Genomic DNA, 20,244 nt, shown 5'->3' on the forward strand with positions numbered 1-20,244 from the left:
CCACACTGTCAAATTGCACTCCCTGAAGAAATATTATCATCTTTTTTTGGTACTATTATCTAAAAGTACAAATTGTTTTACAATTTCAGCAGCAGGGTATTTTGATTTTATTTGTTTTCTTCGTTTTGGAATTGCATTCTTTAAGTGATAAGGCAAATTAAGATGCTTTTAGCAGCCATTACTCATCAATCTATATTTTATATTTAACAGCCCCTAATAACAGGTTAACAAATGATTGCAATGGAGGTTTTTCATTAACACATGACCTGATCTTCTTGTTTCCCAGGGGCAGTTCCAGAAGTTGGGTGGGATCATAAGAGACAAAGAGAAGGTAATGGACATAAAGCCTGGCCCTGTTGTGACAGTCTCAACATCTGACGGCGTTTATCGAGCCAAGCGTGTGGTGATAACTGCTGGACCATGGGCTAATAGACTGTTGGCCCACACCGGCTTACAGTTGCCACTTGAGGTACTTCAATTTCACGTTAATATAGCTGCCTACGTATATGTATTGTACTCAAGTATGAATTTCAGTATAGTGTTTGCATTCTAGAGTTTAACATACATGTACATGATACCAAAAGCCAGCTTTTAATTTCTTAAGCATGGACCATAATGTGTGATCATTTTACTTAATATCAAACCTGCGGGACACAAGGAGGTGAATACATCTCTAGAGTACAATGTGAGCTTTGTGAAGAGATTGAATTTGTGAGCACTCAGAATTTTTTCCAAGGGGAGACCAGAATGGGTCACTCACTATAAATCTTGGGTTGACACACCAAAACCAAAAGCCAGAACTGAATTTCAGGAATTTCATTATGCTGTTAAAGAATAAAGGCCAGTTGAAAAACTTCCCATACCATTTCTAAATACCCTGGTATACCTCAATACCATGATACCACCCAAGCCTAATTTCCACCTCACTATATCACATTCAGCTCATTCTAAACGACCAAGTGTATGCATGGTCTGAACATGCATGAGGTGTGCACAGTCATGGTTTTATGTATGGAAATGCATTGGTAGGATATGGTGTATGCATGTCTAGCAACTTCAGCTTGTCCTTCTCTAAAATGCACATGTTGCCCTGCCTCCCCTTTAAATGCTCACCCGAAGATGCCATAGACACATAAGCATTTTTCTTCCATATTTAAACAGCTCAGAGGCCTTAGTCAGCACAGCGGTGTTTTCCATCTTGCAATATGCCACACAGGCTGAAAAGAGAAGGTGATGGGAAAACAAGCAGACAGCTGTTAGAGTGGAGAATTGCAGTTGATATTGCAATTGCATTATTCAGGTTAGCAGCAGGCTGGGGGGCCTGGGGAATGCCATGCCTGAGTGAGCTGGTAGAAAAGCACAGGCTCGGAGCTCATTGGCTCGCTGGAGCACTTCTGTCTGAATTTTTATGGTCTCTGGGAATGAGTGCAAGGCCGGTTAGTTCATTACACTGAAAGCTCCTGAACAATGTGTCCTTATTATTGCCACCCTCAGATGGACGTCATTTGTACAATCATGTGTACATTTCATTAAATCTCAATTCTCACTTCACCAGAGCAGAGCTACTTTTGTAATTGCACTTCTATTAGACAGAAACACAGTAATAAGGAGGATGGAGTAGGTGTGATGGAGGTTTGTAGTTAAGGTTTAACCAGCATGAGGCTTTATTGCTGCTGATTTTGTGCCAGTGTGTGTTCATTCAGGTGTGGGGCCTCTTGCAGAGAACAAGTGTAATTTTACAAAAAATATAAAATATCTGACAATATATCCATCATATCTGAGGTTATGCATATCCAACAACTTCAGAGACCAAGATTGCCATGACAATTTGTATGAACACTCGAATGCCTTCGAGGTAATTTCCTCGGGACTATCATGACCCCTTGATCTCCCCTCTAGTGCTACCATCAGGCCAAAAATGCCATCTAAACAACACTCTTGCCAACATCTGGGAAATCTGCAGTCATATTTCCATCATATTAGATGTGGATATTTATGGTCCCTAATGTTTTTTGGTGTCCTTGTGACCTATCCTCTTGCACCATCTGTTTGAAAACACTGTTCTGAAAAGTAAATACACAGACTGAGCACAGCACATTAATACTGCTCAGAGGATGAACTCTTTGTAAATTCGACCCCCTTAGGAGCCTTTTTCTTGCAACACAATCAGGTCATAGAGTCAAGTGCATGGACGGGGTGTCTCCAATCAAACAGGATCACCAACAGTGTTTAAATAGAAGATCAAGTGTTCACATGAGTGCTTTTACATACGCAGGTTGGCCCAGCAGGTTGTTTTACTTCCATCTGGGTAGAAGCTTGTAATGCAGTTTTGCCTGTTACTTGATTTTGTATACATGCCTCCCTAAATATTTTATGAAAAAGCATATTTGCACTTTGGTTCTAATTCAAATTCTTCAGTACTTTGCATTTGCACATTGTTGTCCAGCAGATTCATTAAAACTTCATATTGCATCATCGCTGTGGTAAGACGCAAAAATAATTTGGTTATTGTTAGGTAATATTAAAGGTAATATTTTGGCTTAAAACATCTGGTTTTGGGGGCACAATCCCCACTGGAAGTGTAGCAAAATCTTTGCAATGACTGGCTAAATCCCAACCGAGTTTGTTGTTTGTTGGTCTCAACCAGTGGTTTGCAGCATGACAGGTTATCTCAAATAAGTGACATCATCCACCATCTCCTCCACTTCCTGATAACAGTCAGCTCATATACTACGTCACTTTAGAAAGACTGATATGATACATTTCATGATTCACAATTCAAAAGAGGACTTTTAAATCTGACTGAGAAGCTGAGAACACTATCATCAGACAGCCTGTCACTCAAAGCAGCCTGCCCCTAATTATGTGTAAATCTAAGTCTTAATAAAATGTAAACGAATGAGTTAGAAAAATCTTCACTCCCATACAGTTGTCATGAATGTTGCATTAAGCTATGAAGAATACCAAAATAGTTTTTTTTTACCATGCTGTAAACATATAAGGACATACAGGGATGGAGATTGACTCAGTTTTGGAGTCAGCCTCAAGTGGCCATTAGAGGAAATGCAGTTGTTGGCACTCCCAATTTGGCTTCATTTTTTTTAACCTTTGAGGTTTGCCACTTGGGGAAAACACACAAAGACAGGAAGTATAAGCAGACATGACAACATGAGGAGTGACCCTACAATTTAAACAGGAAACAGACTAAACATGAATTAATGCATGAACCAAGAAAAAACACAAACAGAGAACCTAAAAAACAAAGTCCACAAGATGACAGACAAAGCAAAACTATCTGTCAGAGGCTGCAGTGGAAATGAGTTCTTAAATTAAAGTGAAGATACTGCTGTGGTACTGGAATTAGCTAGGCCTGGGAGAGCTTTTTTTAATGTTTGTATTGTTATGGGTTTGCTTGTATTGTATTCTCTGTTTTTGTACTTTCTGTTTGTTTGTTATAAGGACCCCCTGGAAAACTAGATGATACATCTCAAGGGATTATCCTTCCAATACATTTCTGGTATTTCTCTGGTATCATATGAAACTAGAGGACCTAAAGTTTCCATTGGCACCATCTAGCTTGAAGGGAAAGGAGGTAAATAATACTTCAAAGTTAGGCTCAGAGGAATAACTGATATGGTCATTTTTAAAGTCGGCCCTTAACCTCTCACCTTCAAATATCTGAATGAAAATAGATTCCGTTGAGTACCCAGGATTCTCCCATTTATAGACATGCCCACTTTATGCTAGTCTTATGCAGTTTTTTACAGAAGACGTAGTTTTTCTTATACAATACAAATATGTTATTTTTGCCAATTATATTTGAATATTGCTGCACACTGGGATCCATAATCAGTATTAAACTGCATAAATTGGGAATGACTTGAAGGCTGAGACTCTTGCAGATTCAATGAGCCCAAATGTATTCATGTATAATAATGTTAGTACCCAGAGTAGCCAGATCACTTACTGACACTTGACATCACTGTATAAAATGACCTACTGTGACCGCTAGGATAGTCACAGTCTCATATGAAACTTTACAAACACAAGAACTCATTCATCTAGACGATGGATGACTTTCATCGGTATAGTGACAAAATTGGGTCTTTCTGCGGTTTCCAATGGAACAGGAATGCTTGCCATCCAGTCACTAAAAAATTTTTTATTATACATATCATTAATTTATTTAAAAAAAATAATTTGTTGTTGTTTTTTCCTATTTTAATCAGTTCTCAAGTGATCAAAAATGCTTAAATTTTGTGCAAAATCTGAGTAACAAATAATATCAACAAAAAAATTGCTGAATCAACTTAAGAGAAATAACTTGGCACAAGCATGGCAATCATATTCTTTCATCATAAAGCCCCTAAACACTCTTAAATCTCAAAGTATAGAAAGGCATCTAACCAAAGCACAATGTTAATAACATATGACCATGGCAAAAGTTATATCAATTTTCTAGTCATAAATATGTAAACAGTTTTGGTAGACACTGTCAAACAACAACAACCCACAAATGTTGTTATGTTGTTGGAGCGCCACCATCCCTCTGAATTTCAATTAAGGAGCTTTGTACATCAAAACTACAGTACTGTATACACAGTTCATTTGGTCCTCAGTGGTAGACAGATCTCTGGAGCCTTGGCTGCAACTAATAATTTCCCTGGTTTAATGACTACAGGTGGTGAAGATCAATGTGTGCTACTGGAAAGAGAAGGTTCCCGGAACATACAACGTGAAGCAACGCTTTCCCTGCTTCCTGCTGACTGAGGGCAAGGAGGCCAACGAGCACATCTATGGCCTCCCCTCCAATGAGTACCCAGGCTTGGTGAAGGTATTCAACAGTACTGAATTCTCAAGTGTGACTTAGAGGAGAAACTCTACATTCTGTCAGGCCCCTTAAATATTCATGGTAATGGTATAAAGTGGACTTTAATAATGAGAATTTATTTTTAATGCATTTTTATCTATCTGCTTTTCTAGTTGATCATTTAACTTCATTTTTCAAATCCAGTGCTGGGAGCACTGGAGCAAACACAGCTCTTTATCAAATTAAGATACATGCCTACACTAATGCACTAACTGCATGTGGTGTCTTTTCAACATAAAAGCATTTGGCTAACAAACTTACAGTGACATATTTCAAAAGTAGGAATATATTTTACATAATTATCAAAGTGGCCTTATGTAGCTTTTGACTTCAAAATAAAAACAATACAAAAACAAGTTTAATTTTTAAGGAGCCTAGCTCCTGTTTGCCAGATATTGCTATGTAACTAAAATTTTGAGTCAGTTTATAACTTTGGAGTCTTCTTGTTCTGTGACAAGTGTTGGAAAAACTAATCATCTTTTATATAAAGGTTCAGTCTGCAATCCTGGGAAAGGATTGTTAAGTAAGTATTTCACAGATATAAAGAATGCCCTCACATAAAACTAGGCTGTCTCTGCAGCATAGAGACGCAAATATGTTTGGAACAAGACCAGAGAAAAAGGGCACTTTGCTCAAGAGGTAGAAAACATACAACTAACAGAATGCTACGTGCCTTATCAGACTGTCCCACTGGTAGGTGACATAATGTGGAATGGTCCGTGTGAAACAATGGCCACCGGCTATTACAGCTCATTACAACAAAGAAAACAAACACTGGGCTTCATCCAGCAGCATTCTCTTAAATTTCTCTTGTGTTTTCTCTACATTTCTGGTAAAAATATAAGTCAACTTCAGGTACACCAAATGCTCTTCACCATTCCAATCTGTTCTGACCAGGTGTGCTCAGTGATGAATTCCACTGATCATAAGTAACCTGTTAGCACAGGTAACACCCCCTAAATACCATATAAGGGCAGGTTTTGTGTCAGTATCTGCCTTTGAGATGAGTAACTCATGTTCATACATTAACTGAATTTTCCTAGGCCATGAAAATATTATACTGAAGTCCTTAATTCAGATGGTGTCTGCCTTTATAGATTGTTTCTGGTTGATCAGAATAAAAAAAGTCGGCAGCAAAATTTTTACGGAGGTGAATACTTTTTATAGATGGTATTTAGTATACAGTATATTTCAGTTAGTGATATTTTTTGTTTCTGTGTTTTTCCTTGATTTAAAATTAACATTAATAAACATGTATAGATTGTTTGTATTACCAGAAGTACTTAATTTTAATCACTTGAACCCTGCTCATTCACAGAAGAGCATCACACCTAAGCACTGAAATCTGTTCATTATAAAATGTTCATTAAAAAACAGGATGAAGGATAAGTGCAGAATTTGCCTAGAATGTTGCTTTTTGGAACCACATTACTACAGTTGCATATTTGTCTAATTTAGAATAAAAACAGTGCTAAAAAAATTAGAGTAAAATGCCATTTGTCCTGTCACAGCATGAGATCAGTTGTGGGAGTTGTGCTGGTTTTGATGTCATCTCATGGCACATCGCTATTTTGGGCATTATGGCCGGCCAGCAGGAGCTCGCAGCCTAAGAACAGACCTCATGCATGGGAGAGAGAGGTGGAAAGATGGTGATGCCACGTCACTCTTATTATTCACTCTTAGACACAGTAACCAGAGCTACTATATGACCATCTAACATAGTTTGGAAAAGAAATCCCCCAATGAAGCGGAGAGGAACATTTTATTTACTCTGTTGGCTTTTGTTGTTATTTTCACTTCAGGGACCTGACAGAAAGTTTTCTAAATCAGAATATCCTGTAGAGAAAAAAAGCTCCAGCTCTTTTAATTCGTCAGCCTCCTCGCTGTGCCTCTCGTCTCTGGTGACACTGTATGTGTCAGACCTGGCTGACAGGAGTGGCACGCAAAAGCAGCTTTGGGAGTTTGGAGTGTGTGTATGACAGCCTCTTTAAAATAACCCCAGTCAGCACTGCACTAACTAGTAGTGTTGAAATGAATCGTTTCTAAGATGCATTGCGATGGGGACATGGACGATTCTGCATCAATGCAATGACAGCACATTAATGATTAATTAAACTTTTCTGACTGCATGTGCCACTGGGCAACTTTCATTGGAATGAAGATGATGATCCATGAAGAGGACTAACTTTGTATATGTGTATAGATATATATATATATATATGCCAGTTCAGTTGTTTACATTTGAATCATAGCTATCAATATGATTCTAAATTAAATGTAAAAAAATAGAAAATAAAACGGACATATGTTCACAATCTACTTTTGCAGTTCATTTTGCAGTATATAAATAACTCTACTACTATGGTAGTATTTCAGAGCATTCCAAACCACTCCCTGTTTGTCCTATGCACCATGGTAAAGATACAGCAAGAAGCTGTGCTTTCCACCCCCAGCATAGCAACCACAAGATGTTCTTCTTTGCTTTCTGTCACACATACATTCAGGGGTTAATGATGCTCTTATTTAAAGTGCTACTCACAGCATATCAGCTTTAAAATTGTCAATACAAGAAGGATTATGGATTTGTGGAATGACTCATGGCAGTTCAAGAATCTGTTGTGTTGCTTCCCTGCAACATGACATGATAATCCTGGACGGGGGCTGCTGAGTGAAGAGCAAAGAGCTCACTATGCACCTGCTCCTTTGAACAGGGGTGGCTTTGCAGCCAACATGCTTAAGTAGGTCCAGTCCGTGTCTGTTTGGAGTTATTGTCACTGAAAAAATGCTGATGGTGGCAGAATATCAAGGCAGAAATGAGACAAAGACACAACATAACTAAAAGAGAATTAATTCTAGTAGTTTGTTCAAAACACCATCCAACAGTTTCTGCATGCATGCAGAAACTGTTGGATGGTGTACTGCCGCTGCTATTAATTTATACAGATTGCCATGCTTTTACTGTTTTATGATGATGTAATTCTGTGTGCAGATATGCTACCATATGGGCAGTGAGACAGACCCAGACCAGAGAGACAAGCAGACAGACAGGTCTGATATTGTCATCCTCAAGCGCTGCATCACCCGCTGTTTACCTGGCCTGGTCCCTGAACCTGCGGTGGTGGAGAGCTGCATGTACACGGTCAGTATCAGCGCATCTCATCACAGGGCTCATACATGTTTGCCTCCTGTCAAAGTGTTTACATCTGGGGCTTATCTGTATATATCCAGAAAAATTCAACAATTATTTGAATGATACATTTGTTCAAAAGGAATGAGCTAATGATGAAACTTCCAATGCCCCTGCCTTTTTTCGTTAAAGACATTCCAGTAGTATTTCTATAATATAGGAATCAGGGATCACATACAAATAAGAATACATAAAAGCCACTTTCAAGTTACTTCTTAAATTGTTGAAAATATATATATTTAAGTAATACATTTTTAACATCAGTGATGTTAACAGAAGTATTTTTAAAAGCTTTAGTATGAAAGTATAAAAAACACAGTTCAAGGTACCATGCTTTAAATGACTTTACATTTGCCCGTTTTTATGTAGCGAATGCATTGAAATTTTATGTTATGCTGTGGTTATTGCTGTAGGGTAAGGTCATAAATAATGAATGCCGCTCAGTGCTTAATTTGTAAAGTAGGAGTTCCCCAAACAAAGAGAGGGGGGTGTTCCAAAAACTCAGACAGGGGGAATCACTGAAAAATCCACAGTGTATGCTACATATTAGACTGCATGAGTGCTAGCTGTTACAACAAGACAAACCTAAACAACAGTGTTTTTACAAACACAGCAATATGTATTCATCAGAGTATTCTTTTCACTTAAAATCAGTAGGATGAGATGCACGGAAACAGCTGTTAACTGTTTGTAGCATATGCCGCAAGAACAAGCAGGCTAAAGGACAGATGTCTATGTGTAGCTCCATCCTGTTTCAGCACTACAGACAGGGCCGCACCAACTATCCACCTTTAATTTAGCTGCATTTCACCATCTAACAGCAAAAACACCCTCTGGCTTGCGGGGCTTTCAGTAATCATACACCAAAAATAAGTAGCCAACGAAAAACATTAAATCACATAACAGCATACATTGCATTAATTTTATTATCGCCACCCTCCAAATCAATGATCTGCGGAAACCTATTGCTGCCACTCTAGAATAAAAAAATACAGATCAGTTTCAGATGAAAAGTCACATACAGTATAAATGATCACGTTATAACGTGATCATTTATACTGTATGTGACTTACTGCATGTCAGGAGGAATAGACAGTGTAAATGGTATTTTGATGATTATATTGAGTCTGCACCACGTTTTACTGCAGTTTAAAAGTCTCTCCCAGTCACAGAGATGAGGAAATACAAAGAAGTCTGTTTTGCTCCAACTTCCCTGCTTCACACAGCAAGGAGGACCAGGAGCTCCTACACCTGTGCGTGTGTAGGAGCCATTTAGCATATTTATTTTGTATTATTATATAGATTAGTTTGATGAATAAAGAGTATCTTGACCACTAGGTGGTAGTAATACCCTGTAGTCTATGAAAGGTTCCATAGTTTTTGATGTACAATAGCGTGACTTCAGCCTCGCCGAGCTGCAGCGTGTTTCATGCATGGATGTATGGTTTTATGCTTTTGGTCTTCACACATACAGCGTGGTTGCAACGTCGCTGCTGCGTCACTGCCCACAGATATTAGTGCTGTATTTTCATATTTATAAGCACAAATTCCTCTCATTTATGAAGTCGTACAAGCTCCTGCACAGGGTCCTGTAAATGTTTCAAAATCAAATGCCTTGTATCAGCAACTAATGGGATTCTGTCCACAGAGGGCTGTCAGAGGGCTTTTGTTTTGAAAGGGAGGAGTAAAACAGACGTCTTTGTATTTCCTCATCTCCGTGACAGAGAGAGACCTTTAAACTGCAGTAAATGTGGTGTCGAGTCAATATAATCATCAAAACCATCTTCACTGTCTTTTCCTGCTGACATAATGTATAAATTATCACGTTATAACGTGAAACTTTTCACGTTATAATGTGAAACTGATCCGTATTTTTTATTCTAGAGTGGCAGCAATATGCTGTCGTAATAATCAGCACAGACGCAGCAGAGAATAACAATAAAAATTCCTTTCTACCTTCATGCTTATTTGTCCAAAACAACCCATAAAACATCCACAGAGCCCTGCTTGTGTCTTTACTCCTTGTGTCCCGGGCAATTCTATGTCGTTTTGCAATATATGACCTCACCAAGGTCTCCACACTGTTGATCCGGCAAATTACTTTGGCCTGCTTAGGGTCTGACTACTTGAGGAAATTCAACACATGTTATTGTCTTTTTGCCATTTTACCAGTTTCCTCCTCCCAGATGAGAGCAGGCTATCTTAATTCAAACTGCAGTTTCAAATCATATCAGATCATGTGACATGCACGCTGCATGACCCAAAAAGTCTCTGTCTTTCTGTCTCTTTTAAAATTAATTTAAAATGCATCTAAGATAGGCAAACAAGGGATTTTTGCATTACATCAATGGGAAATAAAGACTAACAAGCCAGCTAACATTAAATATTGGACAAAAATGTATTTTCAAAGTGACACAGGAGGTGCCAGATCCAATTTAATAGGTTCCTGTCTCAACATGGGAGGTGCTGGATTCTGTCCTGTCAATGCAAAGTGACGCTCACTTTGCCTCATCAGAAAATAAATGATCTTCGCCCATTTGTTGAAAATAATTGATCTGGATCAAAATGATCCGGATTTGGGAATCCAGTGTTTTGCTATCCAGGATCCGTTTTACTTTTGTACCAGTTTTTCAAAGCAAAACTGGATCGGACCCTGATCCAGACGCAAACTTTTCAAGATGACCAAATTTGGATTACTAGTGCTCTAATTGGGACTTCATTTTATAAAGTAAGCTACTGCCTGTGTAAAGAGCAGAAAGAATAGCCAGCATGGAGTTAAGTGTTTTATGTGAAGAGACAGATAACAGCATGGGGGATGCAATTGTTAGAAACTGCTATATAAAGTTATAAAGCTATATAAAATTGTAAAGTTATAAATAAAAGATAAAATTAAAGTAATGATTGTATCGCAAAGATTTTCATTTCAATTAATGCCTGTTAAGTGACTACCTGTCACTGAATAGGTAAAAATGGTAACTGAGCTTATAGGCCTCTGCTTGAAACCCTTGCAGTATTAGGAACTAGATGTCTGATGTCTTGTTACATAGTACATCAAAATTACTACATCAGTAGTTCTGAAGGGAAAAAAAGACCCAACTGAGAGGTTTGACATTATTGGTAAAAACGTTATTACACATCAGTCAGAGCTTTTCATTTTATAACTGGTCAAGTTATGACTTTTTGTTGTTTTTATTACACTTTCAATCAGGTCAAGAGAATATTTTATTACATTTTCAGGCAGTAATTAAATTTTTGGGTGCTACAAGCTTGGCATCAGGTCCCTGCACTACAGTTTAAAGCAAATAAAATTAAAGACTTTCAAAGAAATTTTAATGCCACTTGGAATAAGATTTTTACAGTTACCAGTAACCAGTTTTACAGTAACCAAAACTGTCCTGGTTTCAGCCAGTAAATGGCCCATTTTCATTGAATTTGCACTTCCCCTTGTCAGCCAGTGACAGTTAACAAGAAGACAGTGGATCCTCTCATCCGAGTGTCCTGGCCAAAAACAAAATACGACTGTTGTTTCCCCAACTGTGATCTGTGTCACATTAATACAAGAGACATTCAGCAAAAATGTATTATTTTTAAAAACATGTTGAGATTTTATAACATAACTAGGGCTGCGGCTATCTATTTTAGTAATCAAGAATACTATAGATGAATCCATTGATTAACAGAGCAATCAGAAAAGAAATAAGCCCATTGTACCACAGTAATAATCATCATTACTGCATCAAAGAGGCTTTGATGCAGTTCATTTGATTAAATGATTTTCAGTTTCACTCCTAAATACAACATATGAAAAAAACAAAACAAAAAAAAAAATCCCACATACCATGTCTTAGCATTTTTAAGACTTTTCCAGGATTTAAGACTTTTAAATGCTATTTGAGGACTCTTGTTTTAGATTAGTGACTACAGTGCCTTTTAAGACTTTTAATGGATCCGCAGGAACATTGCATACGCAAAAGAGATTATTTGTGGCTAGGTTTGTCTCAAATAAAATACCAATTTTACACATATGGCTCTTTATTATTTGCAAAGGCTGTAAACTTTCCATGTCAGGCTGTTTTCCATACAAATCTAGAAATACCAAAGTTATTGAAGACAAAAAAAAAACTAAATATGCTGTGGACATTTATTGTCCTCTAAGGAGAATTTTGTCAACCCCCTCCGTTACCTGTTATGCAAAACTAACATGTAATAGGCAGATTGTCATGACATTTGACATATGTCTAAGAAACCCCTTTGAATCCACAATGTTTTCCGCCATTATTGGAATAATAGCTAAATAAGCAGTATGTGGTATATGGTTTTATTTTAATGGCCATTACAGCCTCTCGGAGCCATTTTAGACTTTAGATTGTATTGTTGAGGCAGCCAGTAACAGGTCTGCATCATCAACAACAGAGTAGGCAGTTCGGGCAGTTAAATTGTTAATATAGTGTGTATAGGGCTGTCTGTATTTAATTTATTGCTAAAAGGTCCTCTCTCTCGCCCAGTGCCATACGCAGGTGTTAAATTCTCTGTGTGTGTGTGTGTGTGTGTGTGTGTGTGTGTGTGTGTGTTACAGGGTTGGGGGGTGTGCAGCTGCTCTGCCCTCCAGCAACACAGCATGCTGCTTGTACCACGATCACATACTGAAGCTGTAGGAAAACATAATTTCTGTAACCTTGTCCAATGCCCCTGAAAATCTGGACAGTCACACTCAATTCTCACTTAACAGCCAGTGTTTTGTTCCATTATCAGCCATTCATGCAGTAGGACTGAGAGTTAAATAAGATGTGTCTCTGTGGTTATGGTAAAATGTTGACTTGTGTCAAATGTCATTGTGTATTCTACAATGGACTCTTTCATCCATTCAAACACATTTTCCACAAAGACTTTGACAGAAATGGAGAGAAAGTCTGTCAAAAGGTTCTCAGGACAATCTGCAAATGCTCAGTTCACTATTCATGTCTCAATATTTTGGACTGAAGAGGCAGGAGACGAAAGGCTACAGTTCTCTTGACTAAATGTGTGCAAGCTGCTTTGCTTATATCTGACAAAAATCAGAATCTGAGACCCCAGCTCAGCTCTGTAGTAACTCCAACAGTTCATACTCACCAGGTTTGCAATCATGGTCCAAAACTGACAGTTTGATCAGAGTCAATCAGTGTCTCCAATAATCTGAACCCTCTCGGTTTTATTTTTGGACTTTGCTGGCTCCTCATGTTGTCTTGTTTTTGCAGCTAACGCCTGACCGTCATTTTGTGCTGGACTGCCACCCCACCTACAGCAACATTGTGGTTGGAGCAGGATTTTCAGGTACATCACAATGCAACACAAATATCTACAACCAAATGAAAGAAATTCTCTGTAAAGGAACATCTATGATGAGGAATGTGTTAATGTTAGTATCCATTATCCCACCTTTTACATATAACACCACATTACTGCCGTTGATACACATTTCGGGTAAGTAGACATGTCAAGCGTCTCTTTGTCAGCATTGAATTTAAGGCTCCTATTAGCAGAAGCTGTAGCCTGGTAACAGCTGAACCCAGCAGCCTTACAGCTGTGAGAATTTATTTAGAACAACTATGAAGAGGCTGCATCAGAACTGTACAGTTATATAAACCAGATTGAGGGTCTACAGCCATGCTAAAAGCTCTGTGAGGCTGTCTTAGGCACAGTGGTGCTTTGCTCTAAATGCAATGCTCACTTTGCCAATGTTAACATGCTAGAGTCATGTTACCATGTAGTAAGTGAGCATGTTAACATTTGCTAATCAGCATGAAGTACAGCTGAGACAAATGACATTTTCTAGGAATTTGGTCATAATGTATATGGAGCCCTGGAACTGCCATGCCAGGACAAAAAAAGTCAGTATCAGGTAATATCATTGTCAAAGTTTCTTGTTATAACACTTCACTATATAACAAGAAGCTTTTTAGTTATAATAAGACACGCTTCTTGTCATGAAAAAATATATTTCAGGTTTTTACAAAATACTTTCATGCTTGCTCTAAAACAAGATCCTTTTTTGTTTTAAAAATATACCTATTTATCATGTTATAACCTGAAATGTTTCATGTATTAATGTCATGTGATATTATGAAACCTTTCTCGTTATTACAAGATCATGCCTTGTTATAACAATATATATATTTAACTTGTCAAGTGTTTCATTTTATAATGTGATCCCTTATCATGTAATAATATAAAGACAAGTTTGTTGTTGTTACATGAAAAAATAATATAGCAAGGTCTTGTAGAAATGTGAAAAACATATTTTTATAAAACGAAACTTTTCGTGTTATTAGCGGCCGATCACACCGAGATGCATCGCTATTCCCCATGGTACAGCACACCTGTCAGACACTCCTCTCTTGTTGCTGCGCGATGCGTTTTTCTGGCGGTTTATGGGCACGCATAAAAGTTTAAATTTTAACTTTTCAGCTCAAGGCGCTGAGTCACACCGCTCTTCAATGTCACTTTTGGCCATGCATATGCAGCCCTGGTCCATAGGCACTACCAGCTGTTTTTCCAGATGCGCTTCCAATGCATTTTTGGAGCAATCGTGCCTGGCACAATGTGTCTCACTGATGGGGTTTTTTTGTTTGTTTTTATCTAGCCTGGCAGTTCTACTCTTCGTATACTGTACAAATCATCTGTCTCTGTAATTTATCCTCTGAGTACCGTGAATGTTTTTATAGCAATCTATCCAAGTAGCTGTAAAGGTATTTCAGTCGGATGCATAGTGTTGGGCTCATCTGAGCGTCACAGAAATGAGAAAAACACAAGGATTTTTGTGTTCTGCTATTTATTTATTTATTTATTTATTTACTATTGACACATAAACTGTGTATCACATGCATTTATACTCTCGTAGAAGACACAACAACAACAAAGATGGCATCTGTGTTTTTGAGCCAGTGGAGTCAACTAGAAATAATCGGTGTCGAAATGAAAATGTCATCAGCTCAACAAGTCAAAGAGCAGAAAGTAGTGTATCTGGCACCTTGTGTACCAGATGTGCACCGATGAGTGCCAGCACAAAAACAGCAGCAGCAGCAGCCAAATGAATCAGCATCACTTGTTCCCTCCTCACCCGGGAAGAGCACCAAGCCAAGTGGCCCAGTGCTCCACAGGAAAGTGTGTGATGAGCTGTGTGTTTGTGTGTGTGTGTGTGTGTGTGTGTGTGTGTGCACGCGCGTGCATGCGTGCGTGTGCGCGCGCGCGCGCTTGCCTGCCAAATCTTTCTTCAGCCTTGATTCTATTGTTGCTTGATACTAGTTTTGAAGGGAAAAAAAGGAACCATAATGATGACAAATCAGAAAGTGTGTACATGACATAATCTTGAAATAAACATCAACTCAACTCACTAATGGAGAACAGGTATTACATGAACCTCTGTCATTCTGTTTCACAGGGAAGACAAGACAGGCCTTTTGTTAACAAAGTGAAATTAGCTTAATGTTTCAGAATTCACTTCAACAACTGAGAGTTAGCCAGTTGCCAGTTGCAAGTTGATTTTTAGGTACTTCTGTCTAAATGGTTATATGAATGGTAAGAGAGGAGTCGCAGTGATCCAGGACTATGTTAACTGAAATTTCTGAGCCTTTGTAATGTCAAAAAATATAAACTGATAGTGCAGCTTGAAGAAAAGGTTTAATACATTTTCTTGTCTTTCCTGTTACAGTTATTTGCATTACTTACTTGTTTGGTGGATAATCATGTTCTTCAGTTTTGGTACTACAGTTTGCATGACTTTGAGGATTCTTTGAAAATCCTGGGCAAAGGTATAGCAAGTAGCATGGCAAGGAAATTTCCTGCAAATCCCCCCAAAAATTGTATGTGACAAAAAACGGATCTAACAATTAACTTAAAAAAGAGAGAGAGAGAGAATCATAAGAAATTATCAAATAACTAAGGTAAGGTAAGATAAGGTAGATTTATTGGTTTTTAACAAAGTTTAAAAAATGAAATTTCATTTATCCTTGATCATGCTACATCTTTGAGTTGATTAGAATCAGCAGCTACTATGAAGATTCCATCCGTTACCTGGTGATGTTGCTGCTGATGGCATCGTTCAATTCCTGCAGTGCATTTTTTGAACTTGCATCAGAGTCCTTAATGCTCTCAACAATGTCTGCCCATCCAGTGCAACAGCTTGATCCGGGATGTTAGGGGTTAATCATGACTCTGTGAAGATGTGCACAGAGCAGTCCCAGATCCCCCGCTGCTGAGTGAGCCAAAATCCCATCTCATCAACTTCACTCTGCACTCTGTCCGAGCCCCAAACAACTTCTCCCGATGCTGACAAGAGCTACTCGATCATAGAAAAGTATCAAGGAAATAGAAAAATATAGCAAAAACCTAGCAAGGATTTGTGGAGTTACCGGCTGCTGCATCTGCATGCGCTGCCGTCGCCATAGCAAAGCAAGGGGAAAATATCAAGAACTCTATATTTATGATTTAAAATGAGGCTACAGAAAGAAATAAATTTATTATAATTATTTTTTTATTTTAGAACTTTTTCAAGTCATTTCCTGTTTTTGTTCCTTTTCTTTTCTTTTTTTGTTCTTGTTGCTAATCTCTCGTAATTTACTTTTAACTTTTTATTCATTGCTTGCAAAATTTTGGTCCTATCTTGTTAAGTTGCTCAATGCCTTCTTTCCATGTTTTTGGAGAAATCAAGCAAAGTTTCAAAGGGTTAACAAGAAATAAAATGTTTGCATGGCTCCCGTGAATTAGCTTTGGACTACAATGTGAATCCAAGGACTGGGCATCGCCACTAATTTCTTAAATCGGTTCAATTTGATTAACAAGGTCCCAATTTGATTAGATTTTTTCCTTGCAAATTGCAAACAGTAAGTTGTCGACAACTCGAATGATCTTCACTTGTCACCGTCTTCACCCCAGCCTGTCAGTGCCGATGTTCCGTGTTTGTGTGTTTGGGTGAATGCATGGAGCAGGAGGAGAAGCTGCAGCATGATCATAAGTTACACCAAAAAGATAGAAAGTAAGCTAACAGTTATAGGTAAAATAACTTGTAATGTCAGATCTTATCAACACTACGGTCTTAGTGCCAGGCCCTTTACAGGGTTAAAGTTTCACACATCCCTTGGAAAGGGCATATATTAAAAGATCAACCTCTGATTTTATGAATCAGTATCTGATTATTTAAAGACAACATGATGATTCTCGGGCAAGATCTGCAGATATTAGGGGTTTCTTTTATTCCATGATTTCTATGTGTATTTATGGGCATTTATTGAATTGGTAATTGGATATCCTCAGAAATCCTCAAGAACAGCGAAAGTCACCCTTAACTGAAAATATGCATATCATGTCTTTGTGCTCAAATTTGACTGAGTTATGACTCAGAGGAGTCCAGTTATTGACAAATTATGGCAATGGGTTTTTTTAAGTAAACCTCCATGTGTCAAAGCTACTGCTGCAACTCCAACCGCTGATCATGGTAGTGAGCCAATGACATGAAAATGAGATTTAAGTTCCATTATGAGTCCAAAACAGAGATATTCCCAAGACATGATGAGCTTAGCTTTGCACAAAGACCAGAGACATGAAACTCCAAAATGCACAATCCAACATCTATAAAACTTTGCATTCTGCATCCTTTCCTTTTTGTGAGGTCTCCGCGCCGGCAGTAGCCTTGGCATTTATACGTTAATGCCATTCTTGTGAATGTGATATCTCAAGAATACCTTGAGGAAATTTGGCACAAATGTCCACTTGGACTCAGTGATGAATGGTTTAGATTTTGGCTGTCATAGGTCAAGGGTCAAAATCACTGTGACCTTGTCAGTCTCATTCTTGTAAATGAAATATCTCAAATCACTTGAATGATTTTTTTTCTACTTTTAAATTTGGCACAAACGTCCACTTGGACTCAGCAATGAACTGATTTGAATTTGGTGGTAGAAGGTCAAAGTTTTAAGGTTCTTTTGTGACCTCATAAAAGAAGGTTTTAGCCTTAAGTCTGGAATTGATATGCTATTTATCACATTTCACACAAATATATATAAAGGATGATGTGCTGACAAACTGTAAACTGTAACTGCAGCTGGACTGGTTTGCTTAGGAAAACAACTGCAAGGTGGTAATTCTCATTCAAAATGTCTGCAAACAAAGATAAATCCAGGCACTGAGGCTATGACCAACAACTGCTGGATGCAGTGACTGAGTGCCTCGTCTCAAAGTTCCCAGTTAGGTTTGGGTTCTGACTGGATCTGAACTTAGCTGACTCATAAAAGTATACACACCTAAAATTAAAAAGCTGTAAAGTCACCAAAAGACATATTGTCTGACTTTTACAGAGCAAGGCTAACTTGTTTTTGCTAAGCTAGACTAAAAATATCCCTGACCTCTGCACTAACTGCACACACATGAAACTGATATTATCCTCTAATCAAACTCAGGGTATGAAGCCAATGTCAGGCTGTTCCTTCAACAGTATAAGCTTACAGTACTACCAACCTTTTATGGAACATAGAAAAAGTTTTTTTCCTTTGTAATTTGCATGTTTGGGAGGCCCCTGGTGGCCACTGGACCCTAAGCAGCCACCACATCCCAAGACATGATGAGCTTAGCTTTGCACAAAGACCAGAGGCACTGCAGAAACTGCAAAATGCACCATCCAAGATCTCCAAAACTTTGCAGTGTGCCACCGGCCATTCCTCAGCCAAACAGGGGACAGAACTAGTTGTGGTGTCCAGCATCTTTAGTATCTTTTAGGGCCAATTTCTCCTAGTTTCAAAATAATGTTTCAGTGTTCTCCTTTTTTCTATTTTTTCAAAAATCAGCCGCCATCAAGTTTTCAGTGTTGATAAAAGTCAAATCAAGACATCACCACCAAATATTGTATTAACTGAATTTCAGGACAGGTTTAAAGCTGCTTTTTTCCGATATTGCCAACAAGAAAAACGGTGCATGAAGATAACTTCATGTGTTCACAGTGTTCAGAGCTGAAAGATACTAAGTGGATACTAAGGGGCTGTTTACACAGTAACGGTTCTTGCATGACATGTTGAAGCTTTGTTGTGGTTTGGCCTTTTGTTCACATGAAAATGGTATTGTAGGGGCCTGAAAAAACAAACTTTTGAAAATGGATTCCAAAGTGTAATCATTTGAAAATGCAACCCCTTTTGTCCCTGTGTAAACTGGCAATGCACAGATCCTGGCTGCATTTCGCGCATGCCCATGGTGTTTTTCTATGGTGTGTCATTACAAAGTTACACCACCAACTACTGGCCTGAAATGCATACTACAGCCTTTTCAGTTGTTTTTGCTGATCCATGTACAAAAAGATTTTTCTCATAATGTCATTATATGAATGCAGATATTCTTTTACGCAAAGGAAAGACTTCCCTTTATAGTAGGGCCGTATTTGTCTAAAGTCTGATCTTAAACTTTTAATGAGATGTTCTTGTTCACTGTAAGAGGTGAAAGCACCAGTGCTTTGGGTCCACACTCATGTTCTTGTCTAATTAACATTGTGGAAGCACCCAGAAGGCCAGTACGGCTCCACCTCTCCTCTCCTACAGTTCCTTCCATTGTCTCTTGGCACTTTTCCATCTCTTCATGCAGTCATGTCCTTTACCTAATTAATATAATTAATATAATTAATATCCTGTTCATAGTCCTCTGCTGTCAGAGCAGCCTGCTGGATAAAAGGGACTAAAAGTCTAAGGACCCACAATACAAAAATGTTGGTCAAATGAACTACATACTAATGATTTAGCTTTTCTTACAGCCTTACCAGTTTCAAAGCTAAAAACATTTTGAGCAGCTGCTTTCGTATCAAGTGCAACACTGAGAAAAGTGAGGCCATCTTCAGTTGAGGGTGCAGCAGCACTGCACACAGAGTGGTGAAGTAATGAGTCCTAAAACACAGAAGTCCGTTTTTGATCTTCCAGTTCTCTCGTCTTACAGTCTATGGGTTTTTTGAATGGGGTTTTGGTAAAATGCCTTAAATAAAGTGTATGGTTAACACAGGCTAAAGATATTCAGACTTTTTGCTCTGCAACATTAAATACGTCCGTATAAACCTGATTTTTGAACTTTTAAGGTTTTACTCGTCTGCTGAAGTGGCTAAATTGGACTACAGTGTTTGTCGGGGACGTTAGATGTCATCACAGAGGACACAGAAATTCATTAAACCCACTTGTCCGCCTTT

General features: G+C 38.3%; 1 protein-coding gene across 1 annotated transcript in view; it reads left to right on the forward strand.

The window, feature by feature from the left end:
* Positions 1 to 20,244, forward strand: part of LOC121943021 (peroxisomal sarcosine oxidase-like) — a 67,337-nt gene that overhangs the window by 43,413 nt on the left and 3,680 nt on the right. Inside the window, exons 4-7 of the mRNA XM_042486378.1 lie at positions 287 to 469; positions 4,682 to 4,834; positions 7,860 to 8,009; positions 13,292 to 13,367. Of these exons, the coding sequence (XP_042342312.1) occupies positions 287 to 469; positions 4,682 to 4,834; positions 7,860 to 8,009; positions 13,292 to 13,367 (562 nt within the window). The remainder of the gene's footprint in view (positions 1 to 286; positions 470 to 4,681; positions 4,835 to 7,859; positions 8,010 to 13,291; positions 13,368 to 20,244) is intronic.

This window comes from Plectropomus leopardus, chromosome 5 (assembly GCF_008729295.1).
Source record: "Plectropomus leopardus isolate mb chromosome 5, YSFRI_Pleo_2.0, whole genome shotgun sequence".
Lineage (NCBI taxonomy): Eukaryota > Metazoa > Chordata > Actinopteri > Perciformes > Serranidae > Plectropomus > Plectropomus leopardus.